The following is a 22,794-nucleotide window of genomic DNA, read 5'->3' on the forward strand; positions in this document are numbered from 1 at the left end:
AGTTAATTTTTGTTAACAACTTTCACTCATTTTAGGTTCTACTTTTTGAAAATGCCCAAACATACAGGACACTTATGGGTGAATCAACTTTTTCTTGCCTGTTATTGCCATGGTTACGGTCCCCTGAGTCACGCTGGTTTTATGCAAAACTATGCTACTTAAGAGTCCCCCCACATCTAGCGTCTCGCGAGCGTCGCGTCGCGCCAACTGTATGGAAAAAGATTGCCCATACAGTTGGCCCGACGCGACGCTCGCGAGACGCTAGATAAAATATTAAATAAATAAATATTATAGGACATTCTTACACAGATTGACTGAGGCCCACGGTGCGCTTAAGAAGGCTTGTGTTGTGGGTACTCAGCAACGATATATATAATATATAAATACTTATATACATAGAAAACATCCATGACTCAGGAACAAATATCTGTGCTCATCACACAAATAAATGCCCTTACCGGGATTTGAACCCGGGACCGCGGCGTAGCAGGCAGGGTCACTACCGACTGCGCCAGACCGGTCGTCAAAACATGTGAAGGGACCCTAAACTATGCAAACACATGGCGTCAACAAACATATTATTCACCTGCACATTGTTGTCGTGCAGGTAGTGACGCGGCGGCTGCGGCCGCGGCATTGGTTCATCGCTGTCATCGTCCTCTTCAAAATCTGAAAAGAATACAACTTTAGGTTATTACTAGTTACAAAGAAATATCGTCACTACTTTTAAAAAAACTTGTATCTTCGTCTGTCAATGAAAAGAAAATTGTATTAAGTATGTATGGAATGCATATAGACTTACTGCGTTTTAACTTTGAGGAACAGCGTGAGATACGAGATTTTTTAAAAGTAGTGACGATATATAACTCTGTATAGACAGATAAAATCTAAGAAAAAACGTACCTCAGTACCATACAGAAAAAGGTATGGTGGCCTAGATGGCATTACACCTTTGGGGTACGCTCAGCTGGATGGCGTTAATATTAATATTTGATATTTTAAAACATATCAAGCTAAGAATATGGGCCAAATCATCAAAACTGAGCTTCAAAAGTTTTAAGCCTGTGTCAAGAGATGGCAGTCTATGCACTGTGATTACACAATTTACTTCGACAGCAACTCTCTATAATACTCGATCCTGTTTGCTAGTTATTAGAAATCAAAACTGAAGGCTACCAGCAATAAGGTACAGTCGCCGGCATAAATAAGTAAGGATTTCTGTATCTTGTCATAATAAAGTCTTGTTTGAAATGTCATGCGAAATTGTCAAACGATTAAAAGCGATAAGGTACAGAAATCATCACTTCTTTATGCCGGCACAGTATAATAAAGAGTACTATCATACAGTATGGCCACTCCCGCTCCCCGCTGAAAGTGCTGCCAACCCCCTCTCGGTTACCTTACAGTTACCGCCTGTCAAAAACGCGAACAGTCGACCCGTTATATTTCACTCACACAAGCATGGTACGCGTTCACCTACACGAGCTTAGACTGTGTGCTAGAAACGCCACAGTATGGGGCGGAGCGACTTACATAGACGCTAGCGACATCTATTGGTTAACTTCAACGTTTGCGATGTTACACTCCCAATCTTGGACGAAGAACGGAACAAAAATAACGATAGACCTTCTTTGGTGCAAGTACATAAATAATATTGTGCTTTTGATAATCTACTCTTTAAATCCATACTAATATTATAAATGGGAAAGTGTGTGTGTCTGTTTGTTTGTCCGTCTTTCACGGCAAAACGGGGAGACGAATTGACTTAATTGACTCTTGAGATAGTTTAAGTGATGGAGAGTGACATCGGCTACTTTTTGTCTCTTTCTATCGCGAGCGAAGTCGCGGGCAAAGGCTAGTATTAAATAAGAGCTCTTTCATATAAATTATGATGTCTCGCCATAGGCAAATGGCTCCTTCCTACACCCTAGAATAGTGATGTGCAAGTTGCGGAAATTTTCCAAAAAAAATCTTAAATTTCTTGAAAAATTCACGAAACTTTTACGAAAAATAGAGGGAATTGGGTGAATCAACTTTTCTTTGCCAGTAAAATTACGCATATACTTCGACTACATGTGGTCAGAAAATTTAATTTGTATTTAGTGTAATTAGTTTATACTTATTATATTTAAAACAGATATTCAAGCTATGCAATACATCATGTTTTTATAGGATTTGCTATTTTATTACTTTATTTCGAGCAGTGACCCAGTGGACATAGCTGTCCCTCACTTTTGTATGAAAAAAGTGTCTTCCACTGGGTCACATATAGATTTAATTGTAAATGTTTTTTTTTTAGTTATTCCCTTAATGTAAAATAAAAATAAGGATCTTTATTCACGATAGCCAGGTTAAAACTCACAAAAGTAGAGCTAATAATAAGTATGGACAATTCTTGCAAAAAGCAAGAAAAAGTTGATTCACCCAATTAATATTTATGAAATGGAAAGTTTCCATCCATACAATTGTGCATACAAAATATGGAAAGTTTCCGAAGTTTGTGAAAATTTCAGAATTTCGGAAACTTTCCGTCGGCACATCAGTACCCTAGAATTTGAATCATATGCCTGGCCACACATTACCATGTGCAATTCACAATCCTATATTGGATTTATGAAATATTTTTAACTACAGAACCAGTGACAATGCATTTCATTCATGCACACTTAAAATTTGAAAATGTTGAAATTCGCTGCATTTAACAACAAGTAAATTGTGCAACGAACATGCAAAGTCATGCATTGAATTGGAATGAAAAAAAGCATATGAAATTCCTTTTTATTGCAAAGCATTATGGTTTGTTTTTCAAGTATCAAGACAAGATACTTCATTTCATTACGTACATACAGTCAAAGACATATGTAACTCCGTATAGACAGCTAAAGTCTAAGAAAAAAACGTAGCTCAGGACCATATAGAAAAAGGTACGGTGACCTAGATGGCGTTACACCTTTGGGGGACGCTCGGCTAGATGGCGCTAACATTAACATTTGACATTTTAACACATGAATCAAATCAAGAGTGAACAGGCATCTTCTGGGCGAGCTTACTCCATCGTAGGCCACGTCTTTGCCTTTGGCTAGTCTGTGGCCAAGAGTAAGCCCATTTATAAAGGTTCCAGTTTGGCGAAAAGAAAAAAATGTAATATAGTCATAAGTTTTTTGAAATAAATAAATAAAAATAAAAAAAAAAAAATAAAAAAAACATATCAAAATAAAAATATGGACCAAATTGTCAAAACTGAGTTTTAAAAATTGTAAACTTGTGTTTAGAGATGGCAGTCTATGCACTGTGATTACATATTTTACTTTGACAGTAACTTTCTATAATACTTGATCCTCTTTGATACAGTATAGTCAGGCCCCATAGACAGGTTGGAAGTCAACGATACGTAATTCCAAAGAGGATCGAGTTCTAAAGAGAATAACTGTCAAAGTAAAACGTGTAATCACTGTGCAAAGACTGCCATCTCTCTACACAAGCTTAAAACTTTTGAACCTCAGTTTTGACAATTTGGCCCAGCTTGATATGTGTTAAAATGTAAAATATAAATATTAGAGCCATCTAGCCGAGCGTTCCCCAAAAGATAGATAGATAGATAGATAGATAGCGTTTATTGGTAAAAAATAGTATTTTACACGTCAATAATTAATTTCTAGTATTAACTAAAAAACTTTAAATTGTTATTACATTTGGTAGTCAATTATACATTTATCGGTATTTATTATTTGTTATATAAAGAAAATTCTGTTAAATTTATAAATCTTAATATTTGTAAAAATTTGTAGAAAATGAAATTATAACATTACTTTACATTTTTAGTTGTTCCCTGTGAGGAATTCGTCGATAGTGTAGTAAGCTTTTTCTAAAAGTAGCATTTTTAAATTACGCTTAAATATTTGGTCACTGGCAGAATCAATTATTGATTTGGAAAGTGTAACGCTATCTAGGCCACCGTACCTTTTTCTCTATGGCTTAGAGGTACGTTTTTTTCTTAAACTTTATCCGCCTATACGGAGTTACATAGGCCTTTGGTAATTCTCTTTATCGGCCCTCAGTCAGCTATTCAAATAGTTCTGCACAAGTGCACATATTCGCGTGAATCGCGAATCACATGCCTTAGGCATAAATATGTGCAGAACTATTTTGAACAGCCGCTATCATGCCGAGTAAATTGGCTCGGGTGGGGGCAAACGTTTGCGCATGAGCACGGATGTTTTACCTCGCGAGGTTGTTTAGCCAGTGTGGACCCAGCTATTCGGTTATACTTGTGTACGAGCCGTGGAAACAAAATCATGATTTTCTCATATCATCATCTTCCTTGCGTTAACCCGGCATTTGCCACGGCTCATGGGAGCCCGAGGTCCGCTTTGATAACTAATCCCAAGATTTGGCGTAGGCACTAGTTTTACGAAAGCGACTGCCATCTGACCTTTCAACCCGAAGGGTAACTAGGCCTTATTGGAATGAGTCCGGTTTCCTCACGATGTTTTCCTTCACCGAAAAGCGACTGGCAAATATCAAATGACATTTCGCACATAAGTTCCGAAAACTCATTGGTACGAGCCGGGGTTCGAACCCGCGACCTCCGGATCGAAAGTCGCACGCTCTTACCGCTAGGCCACCAGCGCTTTTCTCCTATATGTCTAATAATTGAATGATACGGCAGATATTACGATCAACTTCCGGCAGTTAAATAATGTATCTCATAAACAATCATATCAAATTTACTCCCGATTTTTTTGTAGCTATATCAAAGGAAATGAAACCATAATGCTCCACAATAATATTGTAAATACTTGCCTCTCTGCTTCCTCGGTCCAACAGCCCCCTTGATAGTGTCCTCAGTATCGGAGCCCTCTGCAAAACATTTATAACATAAAACAACTAAATACATGTAATGAAAGTGAAACATTACAGGACTCGTTGAAAAAAGGTACATTCCCAATCATTGGTTAACATAGATTATTTACAGCATTCATTAAATCAATTTAACGGACACGTATATGAAGAAACAAGCTCAAATATAGACGGTGTAATATGAGAAAACAAAATAGTTTTAACAGCGTATTCTTGAGCACATTTTGAAACTAAAATGTCATATAAACTTGTCTGGATTTCGCCTAGTTTCAGAGTTATTACCAATTTAAAAAAAAATCTTATTGTTAAGCGTGTCACACACTAAGCAGATACGATAAGAAATCTGTATCTGCAACGCATATCTGTCATAGCACAATATAATAAAGAGTACTATCGTACAGTATGGCCACTCCCGCTCCCCGCTGAAAGTGCCGACCACCCCCTCTTGATTACCTCACAGTTACCGCCTGTCAAAAACGCGAACAATCGGCCTGTCATATTTCACTCATACAAGCATAGGACGCGTTCATCTACACGAGCCTAGACTGTGTGCTAGGAACGCGCCTCTTTCATATATTTGATCGCCAGTGTCCGAGGTGTGACAATAGGCTAGTTTCCTACTAGTCAAATCAGCTTCTTTTTAACGATTTGCTAATATGGAATTACTATGAAATACTGAGGAGTGACGCCACGGTCAATTCATTTACTTTTTATCTTTCTCTTTGACTTATTAAATAGAAATATTGTTTAAATATAACTACTGTCCATATATTTCTTCTAATTTTGTGGTGCTTTATTTCATGCACTGCATAAAAGATTTTATTATAAGTATAGGAAACTAGCCTATTCAATGAGCAAAAAGGAGCAATGTTGACAGATATGCATTGCAGGTACAGATATCTTATCATGCTTAGTGTGTGAAACGCTTTACTCGATACAAAGGGCCTTTTTAATGGAATTGATGCCAATATGGAGCCTACTCTATATTGATGAATGTCACAAAGTGACAAGTAACACTTTTGTATCTTTTGCGGGTAACAGAATAATCTAGATTTCTTTTTTCAGTATTTTTTTTTTAATTAGCCTCTTTTGTGTCCCACTGCTGGGCAAAGGCCTCCCCTCGCTTTCTCCACTCGACCCTGTTGTTGGCATTTTCCCACCATTTCGGGTAGAATGCGTCCAGGTCGTCCCGCCATCTCCTTTTCAGTATTATATTTTTTTAAATTTTGTTTTATTATTTCATCTGGTAAGAATGCCCAAGTGAGAAAGCAAGAATCAGTGAAGTATTAAAATGCAAAACTTTGTATTAAAAATTGTAAAATTGAAATAAGTATTTTATGTTGACATAAGAGTTAAGGTAAGAAAGGCAAGCGAAACTATAATATTCCTCCTAGGGCCCAAATAATTAATTAATTGTGTTTTTTATCCCTTAGTTGCTCAAGTTCACTGCCAATTTGACACTTGTTCCCAATATGGAACAATGGGCCGTACGAGGTTAATAGTGTGCAAATTTACTATCATAAGTGTTTAGTAAAAAATCTACAAAGAATTATCAAAGCCTTATTTTTTGCCTGACTATTATCGCAGCAATTTTTTAATTAGTGAAAAATGTAGATGGTTCAAATATGAAAACACACAAACAGTGAAACAAACTGACCAAAAACACACAAAATTCATAAAAAAAACTGAATACTATGTTGGGTTATACTTATTATATTCCACACGCATTTAAGTTATAGCTGTTTTAGATCTCATCTATAAGCTTTTTTTTATTTTGTTGTTAAGTCTAACCCCTTATTCATAAAACTTGACAAACCTCAATTAGTTAATTTATGGTGTAAACAAGTCAAAATAACAGATAAAAAAACTGTTAATACATAATTGAGATTGTGTATAAAAGACCTATGCACACCGCATGCGTACGAGAAGACGTGCAATTGCAGTTGTATTGTATGGAAACTTATGAGAGACGGCACATCGCTGCGTGACGCATGCGTGTCTTCTTACGTCTACACACGCAGCCGGTGTGCTAGCCAATTATTTTATCACGTACCAGAGTTGAGTTCGCGGACGAGCGTCGACATTGCGTTGGTGACTGAATCCGCTGCGTAGAGTAGGTCGCTTCGCAGGCTTCGATTGTCTATGCCCACTGAAAAGTAAACGTACTATCACAGTCAAAAGTATTATTTTCTTATGAATTTCACGAAATATTTCTTAATTATCGGTGATAGAGATTATCTTGAATTTAATTTCTAAGACTAAAGAAGATGAGGGATTTTGGATTTGTAACGGACCCCAGGTTGGCAAGCGCGGTCGCGTGATAAACGATATAACGTCAAGCCGTCCCTTTCGCAATATTTGTAAGTGCGATAGCGGCGCGTCGATGCGATAAAGTTTATCCAAATAGCGAGCTACGCCCGCTGGTTCCGAAAGGTATTATGTCATTTGATAATATCAGACTTGTCTCAGAAAGAGTAAAGCTGGGAACATACTACGCGGAAGTCCGTCGTAAAACGACCGCGACCGCGACCGATCAGTGTGCACGGAACAAAACATCCAGCGAGCCACATTTCGATCGGACGTCCATGCGCTCAAGGCCACGTCCACGTCCGTCGACCGATAGTTTGCACGGTTGTGTGTATTTCCATTGTCCAGATTGCCGTCCGCGGTCGATTCACGACGGACGTCCGCGTAGTGTGTTCCTAGCTTAAAGCTCATATGTGCCGTTATCTGGGTAAAGGGATCTTATTGCCGGTGGCGCTTACGTCCCGCGGCGTCGTATTTGTACACGAACATCGCTCATAACGCTGTAAGCGCCATCGACAATATGGTCCCTTTACCCAGATAACGTCACATATGTTTAACTATTCACCATAGGTACATTCATTAGACGTACTTAAACGTTCAATTCTAATAACCTAACCACAAAATTAAAATTTTGAAAAAACCCCCGACCGCGACATAGTGGACCGATTTTCATGAAACATGGCTATGAACACTCCCGACCAACTCAGCTTTCAGACAAAAAAAACTAAATCAAAATCGGTTCATCTGTTCGGCAGCTACGATGCCACAGACAGACACACACACAGACAGACAAACAGACAGACAGACAGACAGACAGACAGACAGACGGACAGACAGACAGACACGTCAAACTTATAACACCCTTTCGTTTTTGCGTCGGGGGTTAAAAATGGAATCAAATTTGTAAGCACTCTGGCACTTACTGGTGGTTGGTCTTTGGTTTTGATGAAAGTTCCTGCCGTCGCCTCCCATACTTTCCATGCCTCCTGTGAACAATAAATACATAACAGTAATACTAAAGTAACAAAAACATTCATTCTAAATATCATCTTTCTTTCTCCTTCTGCCATTTAATTTTTTTTCTGTTTGGCTCGATGATTGACTGGTAGACTGCCGTTAGGTATTAAGTCGGTAATTTTTAAAATATTTATTTGTATATTTGTAAAAAATTAAACAAAAATGCTTCCTTGTGACAATCAGTGCCACATATGGAACATTAAACGGGTTGTTAATTACCAATAGATTAGTGTGTCTCATGTCATATCGATGCGTTCTAGTTAACCAAGAGATGGCGTTTGCGACAAGCAGGCCCATATATGGAACAGGTGGACCAAAATGTTAACGGAATGGTGGCCGCTAACAAATGTAAGAAGTGCCTGGTATCCGTTGGCTCGACGACATCCGCAAAACTGCGGGTCACAACTGGATGAGATTAGCCCAGGACCGGGAGAAGTGGCGTACTAGAAGAGAGGCCTATGCTCAGCAGTGGGCGATAAAGGGCTGATATGATGATGATGATATGGAACATGATAACGTGTTGACTGTGGTCATCCATGATTTTCAGTCCTACAAGTGATGGCGTTTATCACCGTCAGTGCCTATGGAACATGTTAACATTATTAACACCGAACGGGTTACGGGTTGTTACTTACCCAGACTGTGTGTCATATCGATACGTTCTCGTTCCCGAGAGATGGCGTTTGTCACAATCAGTACCACATATGGAACATGTTAATATTATTAACATCGAACGGGTTACGGGTTACTTACCAAGGCTGTGCGTCATATCGATGCGTTCTCGTTCGCCGAGAGATGGCGTTTGTCACAATCAGTACCACATATGGAACATGTTAATATTATTAACATCGAACGGGTTACGGGTTACTTACCAAGGATGTGTGTCATATCGATACGTTCTAGTTCGCCGAGAGATGGCGTTTGTCACAATCAGTACCACATATGGAACATGTTAATATTATTAACATCGAACGGATTACGGGTTACTTACCAAGGCTGTGCGTCATATCGATGCGTTCTCGTTCGCCGAGAGACGGCGTTTGCGGTGCACTGCGCACCGTCCCACGGGGCTCTCTGGAAACGGAACGACTTTATGAATATAATAAATAAATAAATAAATATTGGGGACACCTTACACACATCAATTTAGCCCCAAACTAAGCAAAGCTTGTACTATGGGTGCTAAGCGACGATATACATACTTAAATAGATAAATACATACTTATATACATAGAAAACATCCATGACTCAGGAACAAATATCTGTGTTCATCACACAAATAAATGCCCTTACCGGCCGGGATAATGAGGCACACTCAAAGGTTATGACAGATGGCGCCACTCTATTAGTCCATTGCACAGATAAACATTTTCATACGTAAGAGCGAGAAGAATTTTTTTTTCTCTCTCACGGTTCCCTTATTTATCGCCGAAAATTTTATGGCCGAATATCACGTCCCAACTCACGTTTTGCCGAATTTTACATACATACATACAATCACGCCTGTATCCCATAAAGGGGTAGGCAAAGCACATGAACTACTCAAGTTTCAGTGCCACTCTTGGCAAAAAGAGGTTGAAAGAAAACTAAAATTGTGACATTGCATTGACAGGTTGCCAGCCCCTCGCCTACGCCACAATTTTAACCCAAAACCCAAAATTTTTTTTTTTTGCCGAATTTTATTCCGCCGAATGTTCATTTCCCAAATTATTTTTTATGTGCCAACCAAACTTAAAGTTTGGCCTTTTTTTTCTAAAGGTCTATTTTTAAAAAACCAAACTTTCATGTAGTCGAATGTTGCTTGGCGTAATATACAACTAGTTATTTATTGTATCGGTGCCAAATGTTTTATTGAACACCAACAATATGTATGGCGTACTTCGAAAAATATGCAATACTGTCTTCTATGAAGTTCTTAATTTATTGACAGGGATGCAACTTTTACTTACGTATAAATATTTTTTTAAATAGTTACCTACTTACTTTTTTTACAAGAATATTGATTAATTTTGTTTTTATATATTAAAAAGTTTTTTCCGGTTTGCTCACGGTCAACCTAACTCGCTCGTCGTCGCACCTAACTGGACTCTGTCATATAACATTATGCTGGCAACATAGTCACATAGTCCTTGAACAGAAAAGAGCTACTTTGCTCCCTCTTAACAGGGAAGAAAAGTACCCTTTCCGAATGGGTGATGTTAATAATTATGTGTAACTTGCCTAATGTTTGGTTGCGAAACGTTATTCGTCCAAAAGTTGTTTGACCAGGTGAAACATTTGACAAATGATTAGTCTGCCAAACGTTTAGATGGATTATAATAATCTGCTTTTCAATAATAATTTTTTCAATAATAATCAAATGAAAAGTTGCCATACAAAAAGTTGCTAAACGTTAGTTGTCAAAATGAAACTTAAGCCAAACGTTGGTTGGCAAATGGAATTCGGCCAAGAATATTTCTGCGAAAAGGCAGAACACCATAATTACCACCATTATTTAAACTTTATTTGTCAATTGATGGACTTAATATTGGACTACTTTTTGACTCTTTTTTCTGCAATATTGGTGCAGAAAATATAATACATTTTGTGAGTTTACCTTTCCGGCGCCGTAGGTTGAGGCTGAGCGCCCGGCAGCGGCGGGCTTTTGGTGGAACGAGGTGAAGAGTTGGGGGTCGAGCGGGGCGATGACTGCTGCGTCTGTCGACAAAAATGCCCCAGTTAGACACGTTACCGTCAAAATGGATGGTTAAAGCATATATAGGTATTGATCTAAAGCGCCTTGGCACATCTCGGACACTGGCGATCAAATATATGAAAGAGGCGCGTTCGTTCGCACACATTCTAAGCACGTGTAGGTGAACGTGTACCGTGCTTGTTTGTGTAAGATATGACAGGTCGACTGTTTGCGTTTTTGACAGGCGGTAACTGTAAGGTAGCCGAGAGCGGTTTGGCGGCTCTTTCAGCGGGGAGCGGGTGGCCATACTGTACGATAGTACTCTTTATTATACTGTGGCCTTGGTGTAAATACGACACACGCGCAAGGTAGCGGATGCCCAAGTCCTCCTTTCGATTTTTTTTAATACTCTGCGCTACGGTATGTACACTGTACAGTCAGTGTAGAATTATAGATGCACGCAAATTTACTCTTTATATGTTCCACATACGAGTTATGGAGCGGTGTAGCGCAGCTAAGTTCGTCTGAACGGTAACATGCTTCATCATTCTCTTGCCTTTTTCTTAATATTTAGGGTCGGCGCAGCAGATTTTCCTTCTCCATTCCTCTCTATCAGCCGTCATTTCCAAACTAACACCTTTCACTCTCATATCATTGTTCACACATTCCATCCATCTTTTTTAGGTCTTCCACTACCGTTGTCGCCATCCACCTTCATATTTACCACACATTGCGTTCATCCCTCCGCATTACATGCCCATACCATGCTAATCTGCTTCCTCTCACCTTCTCTGTCACTGGCGCTACTCTCAGGCTTCCCCTTATATATTACTCATTCTGAATCCTATCCCGTCTTGTCATACCACACATCCATCCCAACATTCTCATTTCATTCACATGGAGACTTCTCTCATCCTTCTTCTTGACGGCCCAGTACATGCTTCTGTGAATGAATCGTATGCTATAGCAGTCGAGTCCGCGAATGTGTTAAGACTATTGCTGAGTTCACGTAAAAACCTTGTGTGCATCAATTTATGTTTAACCCCCGACACAAAAACGGGGTGTTATAAGTTTGACGTTCAAATTTAGTTTTTTTTTTGTTTGAAAGCTGAATTAGTCGGGCCTGTTTCTTAGCCATGTTTCGTGAAAATTATGTCGCGGTCGGGTTTTTTCAAAATGTTAATTTTGTGGTTATTTAGTTTTAGTGTTCCTTGAAACTAGTTTCTTCTATTAATACCATTGAGCTATTACTACTATGATTAATACTTATGCCCTGTACCAAGGTGCGACAGAGACCAACATATGGGGTACTGTTCGATCTTTTTTATGACCTGACGTGGTCCAAAATAATGGCCTATTGTTCGCTGGAAGACGGCGCAATTCGACGTTGTTTTTATCATTTCGCGACATATATGATATTTGTGGCGTAGGCGAGAGGCTAGCAACCGGTCAATGGCACAATTTGGATTTTTGCCAAGAATGGCACTGAAACTTAGTAGCTCATGTGCTCTGCCTACCCCTTTATGGGATACAGGCGTGATTATATGTATGTATGTATAAAATAAAAAGCCTGTTTATTCCGAACCAAAAACCTTAAAATATAAAAATATAAAAATACTTAAAAAAAACTAATTTGTTTTGGACCCCTTTTGGGTAAAGGCCTCCAGTTCTAGCCATCTGTCTCTGGTTTTTGCCTCAGTCGGCCAATTGCTGGCTATTTTACATAGGTCGTCCGACCATCTTGTGTTGGGTTGGGTCTGCTATCTCTTCCTTAATAAGTTAATTAACTTTATGCAAATAAGGTTGCGAAGGTTTACTGGGTTTAGAAAATTTTCATTTGCACTGTACTGTATTATACTAAAATAATTACCAAGAATAACTACTTACGACGAATGGGTCAATTTCCTCTCAAATTATCATTAAGTCTTTGGTTACCTATGTCTAGTTAACTAACTTAATACGTTAGATATTAACCGGTAAAAGTTTTATAAAAATAGAAAACATTCCTTTCATAATTTTAATTTACATGTATGGTGTATGTGGTGCCACAATTAAAAAAAAAGTCATATCATCAGTAACCGTTACAGAAGTCGAATGTCGAGTCTGTTCCTACTTCACGATAAGAACTGTTTAAAGTAACCTGAGCCACACCGTTGGTATCGTCAGTCTAACATCTCTTTCACACTTGCTGGAACCAGTAAAGAGTGAATGAGATGTCACTATTGTTGATATTAAAAAGTCGGTTCTTCCCAGAAGGAAGTACTTTATTTTGACGAGTAGACGGGTAATAACCGGCGTGGTGTTGCCATATACGCAGGATTATTTAATTTTATTCAGTTTTTTGGGGTAAGTTTCATGTAGCATTGAGATTATTAATTTGTACTTTCGTAAAACTGGTGTCCACGCTAAATCTTGGGATTATCTAGTTGTCAAAGCAGACCCTTCTCATGAGCTGTGACGAATGCCGGGATAACGCAAGCAGGATGATGATGGAGATTATTTTGTACGTCATACATTTTGGCAAATTAAGGCTGGTCACAATATTATGTATCATAACATTAATCAAATCCAATGAGCAACACATAAAAAGGCGCGAAATTAGAAATTTATATGGACAATAAACCTCCGCCATTACATTTTCTATATTTAAGATCATTTTTATATGCGGAAATTAACATCGATAGGTGTATATAATTTTCGATAAAATATTTAGCTACATCACTTTAGCATAAATGCCCGAGTTATCCCAGGTATGCACATTACGATAAACGTTATCGGGATAAAGAGTTTATTTACTTAGGTCTTGAAACAGTAAGTTGGTCATGGTATGAACGATTTTTTTTAATCTCAAATAAATGTTAACTAATATGATTGCCGTAGGTACCATTCTAATATCAGTTTAAGGCGTGGTGTTAGGCGACACTAGCGCCACTTTAGTTATTTTATTATATCTTCAAAATAAGATATTTATTCCGTAATATTTCTACATCAGGTTTTCAGGCGCTAACAAAACACTTAAGTAATTTTATAAAATACTGTATACAATTTTTCATTGTTTATTTATCCCCAAAAACTTACATAGGTGGCCACCTTTATTTAATACATTGAGGATAACTACAAAACGATAAAGCGTATACATGCAGTTCTCAAAATGTTTGTACATAACCACGTCAACAAATTTTAATTGATCCCATTTTGTTACCAACGTTCAGTAAAGTAAGTTGACTTTCGTAAGATATATACAGGATAATTGTTATAATTAAGAAAATATAAATATCTTGGTAACAAAATAGGAATAAAAATAAAAACAAATTTAACTTTTTCCTTAATTTTTGTGCAAACTTTTTGAGAACTGCTGATACAGTGTTTTATAAAAAACTAAAGGTGTTTTATTAGCGACTGATGTAGATATTTCTAAAACGATATGTAATTTTAAAGATATAAAAAAAATATCGAAAGTGGCGCTAGTTTCGCCTTAACTGGCAATACTGACACGATATCAATATCAAACTAATATTTGTGTGAAGACAGTGCAGGTCTGATTTGTTCGGTTATTCTTATACATAAGGCAACACTGTCTTCTAGTTAGTAGTTAGATAGAACCGCGAGTAGTCGCTTGCGCAACTGTGAAATAAAGCACTGGTAAGTTTAAATAAATTTAAATGTTTATTAGTCAGAATTTTAAAAGGACGATCTAAATGTAGCTGCAGACGTAACAAATATTTCATAACAATTTTGGAAAAGTTTGTAACAAGTGTTAAAATTGGCCTTATTTCGGTATTTGACGTAGAAATAATATTATAACTTATCTTTAGAATATTCTGATGGAAAAAATCTTTATTTAACTGTATTAGCTTTTTTCTTTCGATATATATATTTTTTTCTAATTTGAAATTTGTGCGCATCTGTAGATCGCAAATGAATTTATACATACATACATACATACAATCACGCCTGTATCCCATAAAGGGGTAGGCAGAGCACATGAAACTACTAAAGCTTCAGGGCCACTCTTGGCTTACGGAACCCTACACTGAGCGTGGCCCGACACGCTCTTGGTTTTTTTAAATACCTATCCAACAATATATCACACGTTGGGGTTGGAATGAAAAAAAAATCAGCCCCCACTTTACATGTAGGGGGAGTACCCTAATAAAACATTTTTTTCCATTTTTTATTTTTGCACTTTGTTAGCGTGATTGATATACATATTGGTACCAAATTTCAGCTTTCTAGTGCGATTATCCGCGGACGGGCGGACGGACAGACGGACGGACGGACAGACATGGCGAAACTATAAAGGTTCCTAGTTGACTACTGAACCCTAAAAATGAATAAGGGTTTACTAAGATCGTTTTTTGATAATATTAATATTTTCGAAAATAATCGCTCCTAAAGGAAAAAAAGTGCGTCCCCCCCCCCTCTAACTTTTGAACCATGTGTTTAAAAAAATATGAAAAAAATCACAAAAGTAGAACTTTATAAAGACTTTCTAAATTATTTTGAACTTGATAGGTTCAGTAGTTTTTGAGAAAAATACGAAAAACTACGGAACCCTACACTGAGCGTTGCCCGACACGCTCTTGGCCGGTTTTCTTAAACAATTTTTATCTCAGAGAAGTGCAATACGAGTAAGATATACTGAGCACTGATATTTGAACAGTCTCATGTGGCGCCTATCTTTTTTGGGAATACTGCCGGGGCATTATGCTTCCAATTTTATCAATTATCTATGTGGATAAAGCACCCGTCACGCTAAAGCAAGTATGTCAGTGTGAGAGTGACAGATGTCTTATCTACGTGGAGAAGTGATAAATATGGAAGCATAATACCTACGCCGGAGTGAGTTTATGTATGTATGTATGTGTCAAGTACCCAATTGTTTTACAAACATAATATAATACAATCCCTTTTTGCAAACAAAACGTTCAATTAATTCATCAATTTAAATTAACGCTTAAATGGTAATCAAACTTTATAAACTTTACATAGATGGTAATCATTCATGTATGAGGGATGTCCTGAGCATATAAATGGCATGTTAATTTATATTTACAAGTCGTTCGTGGCATATTGGATATTATATGAAAAATGGAATGGAATTATTCTTCCCGTGGGTGTCGTAGAAGTCGACTGTGCTATTGGGTTAAATTGTGGCAAGAGGCTGGCCTGTCACTGCAATGTCACAATTTGGATTTCTTTCAACCCCTTTTTGCTAAGAGTGACACTGAAACTTAGCAGTTCATGTGCTCTGGCTCCGGCAAAGCCAGAGGTCGCAGGTTCGACTCCTGCCGGAGGTGTGAATTTTTCCATTTTTCATATATTCCAAGTAAAATTAAAGTAGTGTAATAATTATATCCCAGACAATTATAATTATTTTATCGAATTATATACATACATACATATAACCACTCCTGTATCCCATAAAGGGGTAAGCAGAGCACATTGAACTACTAAGTTTCAGTGCCACTCTTGGCAAAAGGGGGTTGAAGAAATCCAAATTGTAACATTGCAGTGACAGGTTGCCAGCCTCTCGCCTACGCCACAATTTAACCTAATCCCACAGTCGACTTCTACGACACCCACGGGAAGAAAGGGGGTGGTGAAATTCTTAACCCTTCACCAAACGGGGTACTTTATCGAATTGTTATCTTCAAAATCTCTTGTAAAGAAAAAACTGGTGGACGCCTTATATAAATCGACCTAGGCCCACACTAATCATAGCTGGTACTAGGCGACGATGTACCTAAAGTAAAGCCTACGTATTACTGAGGTTAAAAGAAAAAAAAAATGTTAGGTATGTTAAACGATTTTAACCAAAAGAAATTTTTTTCGACCCAAAAGCCTTCTTGAGCTTACTGAGGGAGTCGGGACTCAGCCGATATGTGTAATAATGTCCCAAAAATTATTTATTTTTACCCGTGTTACGGGCATTTTCAGATTTTGGGACACCCCAATTAGCGTAAGTTGTTACCAAAAATTAACTCACTGTCAGTTTTGTGACGATAATTAAGCATGACATTTCAATAAAAATATTGTTTTTATGTTAATTGCATAAACTTTAAGCGATAATCTACATTCAGAATGTGAAAAAAGTACATTTTTAGACAGATTTTGTGCTTCATTGTCGTCACAAAACTGATATCGAGTTAATTTTTGTTAACAACTTTCGCTAATTGGGGGGGGGGGGGGGGGGGGGGGGGGGGGGGGGCAAATTCTAATATGAACTGTTTCCAGTACAATAAAAATAAGTGTTGAACTTCCCAAAACGAAAACCGACACCTTTTCATAATATTAAACAAATTGTAACAATGTAGGTAGGTATATTGAATCAAGACAAAGAAACTGTTCACAGTAGGCCCAGCTATATTGATAAACTAGCGACCGAGTTACTTTACAAGTCTGTGCTTTTAGGAAAGGTAATCAGTAATCAGTAATCTTTATTGCTTCCATAGGTAGTACAAGGTACACTTTACTCTAAGATCAAATTAAATTATTTCATAGGAAATAATCCCATCCGCCATCTCTCTTCGATAACTCGTAATCACATGGTTTGATTCAGTTAGGAGGTCGAACTAGTTCCGGTTCTACCTCAGAGATGGCCAGGAGGCGCCCTAAGCCTTCGGTAATTGTCACATACTTGAAAATTTCGACCCTTGCCGCCGTGACCGGTTGGCTGAGTGGTTTAAGCATCTGTGGCTATAACGGAGTACGCTGGTTCGAATCCAGCATCGGACACTTGAAGGCCTTGGTAATTTTTTCTTTGTATATGACATTTATTTCAGTGTTACACTTTGTTTGCTCAGCTATGAAACCCTGTAGGGCACTGCAATACGACTTAAATCTAACTTAAGTACATCGTTTTATAACTATGGCTTGTTGGTACTTGTGGTAACTAAACGCCTGCTCCGTTCCCCCTCTCTCTCTTAGGATATAGACATACTCACGTTAAGATGATGTGTATCAATTCATTACAATCAAAGACATATGTAACTCCGTATAGACGGATAGTCTAAGAAAAAAACGTACCTCAAAGCCCTAGAGAAAAAGGTACAGTGGCCTAGATGGCGTTACACCTTTGGGGAACGCTCGGCTAGATGACGCTAATATTAATATTTGACATTTTAACACATATCAAGCTAATAAAAAAAAAAAAAAATTATAGGACATTATTACACAGATTGACTGAGGCCCACGGTAAGCTCAAGAAGGCTTGTGTTGTGGGTACTCAGACAAAGATATATATAATATATAAATACTTATATACATAGAAAACATCCATGACTCAGGAACAAATATCTGTGCTCATCACACAAATAAATGCCCTTACCGGGATTCGAACCCGGGACCGCGGCGCAGCAGGTAGAGTCACTACCGACTGCGCCAGACCGGTCGTCAATATGGGCCAAATTGTCAAAACTGAGGTTCAAAAGTTTTAAGCTTGGGTCCAGAGATGGCAGTCTATGCACTGTGATTACACATTTTACTTTGACAGTAACTCGCTATCTATAATCCTCGATACTCTTTCATTACAATAAATAATAGTTCAAGCATTCAGATTGGTATTAATTAATTACCATATGCTACAAACAAACCCCCATGAGCAACTCGATACGATTACAGTACTTAACCAAATCATCCAAATCTTGGCGCTAAAAAAGGAGGCAAATTTGGAAAATGTAGGGCTTACCGGCCAATATGTTAGTTTCCTCAAATCAGCTTCTTTTTAAGAACTGTTAAAACGATTTGCTTATGGAATTTATATGAAATCGCGAGGAGTGACGTCACGGTCAATTCATTTACTTTATATCTAAGAGGATCGAGTTTCTAGAGAGTTACTGCCAAAGAAAAATGTGTAATCACAGTGCATAGACTGCCATCTCTCGACACAGGCTTAAAACTTTTGAACCTCAGTTTTGACAATTTGGCTCGTATTCTAGCTTGATATGTGTTAAAATGTCAGATATCATTATTAGCGTCATCTAGCCGAGAGTCCCCCAAAGGTGTATCGCCATCTAGCCCACCGTGCATTTTTTCTCTATGGTTCCGAGGTACGTTTTTTCTTAGACTTTATCTGTCTATACGGAGTTACATATGTCTTTGCTTTATATCTTTCTCTTTGACTTATTAAATATAAATTATGTTTAAAAAAAACTACTGTCTATCTTTTTCTTCTAATTATTTGGTGCTTTTTTTCGTGCACGTGTATTGTCCTTTAATACTAGCGGGTAAAAACGCATTTTATCCACTAGTGGATAAAGTAATTTGACCTTGAATAAAATCAAATTAACTGCTTTAAAATTGATAAAAGTAGGTGAATCCAGTAAAAAAGATGATTTACCACCTGTGGAACTACTGCAAGCAGTGATAAACGCATTTTTTGCGTTGTAGTTTCCTCGCTATAGTGAGAGGAAAAGTTTTGTGTTACACTCGGGTGCAAATGTATTTTACTTCTCGTGTGTTAAAAAACTCGCAAGTTCAGGATTCTATTCTCGAACCACTCGCTTCGCTCGTGGTTCAACTATAGAATCCTTTAACTTGCTCGTTTTTAAATTCCACACTCGGCGTTAAAATACAACTTTGCCCCCTTGTATAACAAATAACTATTATTTTGTATAGGAAACTAGCCTATTTTCCTCATAAAACGCGTGCCTTATAATTCTTGACGTTGGCGGAATCATCGACGAGCTAACACGTAAAAATTGAATGAAAATGTATGGGCGAAGGTTTAATTCCCATAGAACATTTGAATTTCGCGCCAATTTTTACTGCCAAGATTCGATTGACCGTCTATAATAGGCTAGTTTCATTTACTTAAAATATAATATTTTATGCAGTGCACGAAATAAAGCACCACATAATTAGAATAGAAATATGGACAGTAGTTATGTTTAAACATAATATCCATTTAATAAGTCAGAGAGAAAGATGTATTAAATAGATATTCTAAATTTTAATATATGAACTGTAACTGTTGACGTGTAATGTATCTGTGCATTTACGAAATAAATGAATATGAATATGAATATAAAGGAAATGAATTGACCGTGACGTCACTCAGTATTTCATAGTAATTCCATATTAGCACATCGTTGTGACAGTTCTTAAAAAGAAGCTGATTTGACTAGTAGGAAACTAGCCTATTCTCGATTAACCAACCAAATACAAAACCAAGCGGATATGTCACTGATCGGCCTGTTTTTAACCTACAAACTTGGTCGTGTAATATTCATAATCCATCATCATCATCAACGGCCTCTAACATCGATAATATGATGGGTTAAGCAGCGTCCATTAGATTGCGGCACTTCCGCAAATGGCTAGTGAGCCCAATGCGAGAGCGGCAGCCGCGACCGCAAATCTATAATCCATACTAATATTATAAATGGGGAAGTGTGTGTGTCTGTTTGTATGTCCGTCTTTCACGGCAGAACGGGGCGACGAATTGACGTGATTTTTTAAGTGGAGATAGTTGAAGGGATGGACAGTGACATAGGCTACATTTTATCTCTTTCTAACGCGACCGAAGCGAGCAAAAGCTAATATAACAAATAAAGAGACTGCCGACTCCTGCCTAAGAGATTCTTTTTTTTTTTCAGACAACATCCAGTATGAAGTTCATCACATATATAATCTTATTTGGAGCCATTGCGTTGAGTGAATCCTCCATAATCCCCAGCTACAAAGATATATACTTATTAGACAAACCGTCTTCAAATGTGTACATATCTCTACTACCAATGGAAAACAGAATAGAAAAAGAGCCTAAGGAATTGAATATTTTACGTCAACAAATGGACGAGGTTATGAAGAGTATGTGCGAGCAAGATGTTAAGTCGGGTGAAATGGCGTCAGACTGGTCTATTTGCGTTATAAAAACGGTGACTTCGTTTATTGGCTGTATGCATGTGGATACAGATTTAAAAGGTAAGTAATTTAATGTTTTAACTTTTGTGATAATATTTGAATTAAAAGTTACTAGATAAAGTAGATAATATTTATTTACAAAAAGATAGTTACAAATATTACAAATACGTATCAAAGCATCAACAAAACAGGGAAATTTATGAATTAAATTAAACTATTTGAATTAAAAGTAAGGTTATGAATGCAAGTCCGCCATTTGTGCATTTTGAATGACCAAAGAAGTTAAAAAAATATAAAGAAAATATTTTCCGCAATAAGGCACTGGTCCCACCGCGAGCTAGTAAGCTATGAGCGTAACTCGTGTCGATTTAAAACACTTCCTCCGGTCATGTTTAAATTGGGTTTAAACTTCAGAGGGCCATCTGTTCTAAAAACGTCGTACGATACACGTGCGAAAAGGCAATTCCTAACTAGTGTCGATTTAAAAAACTCCCTCCGGTCGTGTTTAAATTTGTCGCCACTCGTTTCGTTCCAAACTTCCTCCATTCCGCACTTGTATCATAATGTACTATTTTAATCTTTATTAATTTCAGATACCGCGGAAGCCGATTTTCTGAAATGCCTGAGCCAAGCGCTGTCCGTCTTCGTAAAGTGTCTTGTATGGAGACCAGAGTCTGCAGTACTAGATAAGTACTCTCCTAATGTGGTTATGCATGAGAAATAGTTGTTATAATTTTCGATATTATTAAACATTGTTTTAAGTAACATTGTCGTTTTGAGTCTGGATAACCTGAGTATTGAATGTTATATACTTATATTGACCGGGATATAGACCGTGATTACCTTTATGATTTTTGTCGAGCTCCCAATATTTCGACGCAGTTACATGCATGAATTCATAATCCTACACCGGGGCAAACGACGCAACGCGCAACGGAGCCACGCTGTTACGTCATCGCCCAAATCAATTGTTTAGTTGTAAACTTTTATTGTTTGTTTTTCTTCATGTTCTTATTTACTGTTTTTTTTTTTATTTAAGTTTCATGACGCATTGGATTTATCTGTAATGTCATTGAAATATGTTTTCAAATAAATAAATAAATAATCAAGGAAAACTGAAGGAGTGTGGATGTCAAAGTTGTATAAAGCCTGGCCGGAAATCAAAGAGGATCGAGTATTATAGAGAGTTACTGTCGAAGTAAAATGTGTAATCACAGTGCATAGACTGCCATCTCTTGACACAGGCTTAAAACTTTTGAACCTCAGTTTTGACAATTTCGCCCATATTCTTAGCTTGATATGTTTTAAAATGTCAAAAAATAATATTAGCGCCATCTAGCTGAGCGTACCCCAAAGGTGTAATGCCATCTAGGCCATCGTATTACCTTTTTCTGTATAGTACTGAGGCACAGTATAATAAAGAGTACTATTGTACAGTATGGCCACTCCCGCTCCCCGCTGAAAGTGCCGCCCACCCCCTCTCGGTTACCTCACAGTTACCGCCTGTCAAAAACGCGAACAGTCGACCTGTCATATGTCACTCATACAAGCATAGTACGCGTTCACCTACACGAGCTTAGACTGTGTGCTAGGAACGCGCCTCTTTCATATATTTTATCGCCAGTGTCCGAGGTGTGACTGAGGTACGTTTTTTCTTAGACTTTATCTGTCTATACGGAGTTATATATGTCTTTGCCGGAAATTTATGACAATTGGCAAGAGGGCGCTGTTATTCTCATGTGCGCGGTGACAGTTCAGTTTAGTATGAAAAAATAGAGGTAGTTCTTATGAAATTCCGCAACATGGCGCGTAGTAGGTACTACAATGCGTTTTTAGCCGAGTTAATCACAACCTCGCGAGGCAAAACATCCGTGCTCGTGCGCGAACGTTTACCTCACCCGAGCGAATTTGCTCCGCAAAATGGCGGCCCTCAGTCACCTGTAATAAAGATAAAGTAGGTGTGTGTGACTAACCTTGAGCATCCTCATGAACCCCTCTAGTTGCTGCATGAGATGTTTCCAGTACTCCTGCGGTGAGGAGAGATGACCTTCCAATTCGTCTTTCCTTTG

General features: G+C 37.8%; 2 protein-coding genes across 2 annotated transcripts in view; one reads left to right on the top strand and one right to left on the bottom strand.

Moving 5' to 3' along the window:
- LOC125237772 (dystrobrevin beta) overlaps positions 1-22,794 on the bottom strand; it is a 41,325-nt gene that overhangs the window by 2,429 nt on the left and 16,102 nt on the right. Inside the window, exons 14-19 of the mRNA XM_048144949.1 lie at positions 10,781-10,881; positions 9,176-9,258; positions 8,091-8,153; positions 6,914-7,009; positions 4,804-4,860; positions 587-669 (exon numbers count right to left, since the gene is read on the bottom strand). Of these exons, the coding sequence (XP_048000906.1) occupies positions 587-669; positions 4,804-4,860; positions 6,914-7,009; positions 8,091-8,153; positions 9,176-9,258; positions 10,781-10,881 (483 nt within the window). The remainder of the gene's footprint in view (positions 1-586; positions 670-4,803; positions 4,861-6,913; positions 7,010-8,090; positions 8,154-9,175; positions 9,259-10,780; positions 10,882-22,794) is intronic.
- Positions 14,433-21,490, top strand: LOC125237771. The gene is made up of 3 exons (XM_048144948.1): positions 14,433-14,500; positions 20,458-20,785; positions 21,319-21,490. Exons 2-3 carry the CDS (start codon positions 20,470-20,472, stop codon positions 21,447-21,449), a joined length of 447 nt encoding a protein of 148 aa, XP_048000905.1. The 5' UTR covers positions 14,433-14,500; positions 20,458-20,469; the 3' UTR covers positions 21,450-21,490.

This window comes from Leguminivora glycinivorella, chromosome 22 (assembly GCF_023078275.1).
Source record: "Leguminivora glycinivorella isolate SPB_JAAS2020 chromosome 22, LegGlyc_1.1, whole genome shotgun sequence".
Taxonomy (NCBI): Eukaryota; Metazoa; Arthropoda; class Insecta; order Lepidoptera; family Tortricidae; genus Leguminivora; species Leguminivora glycinivorella.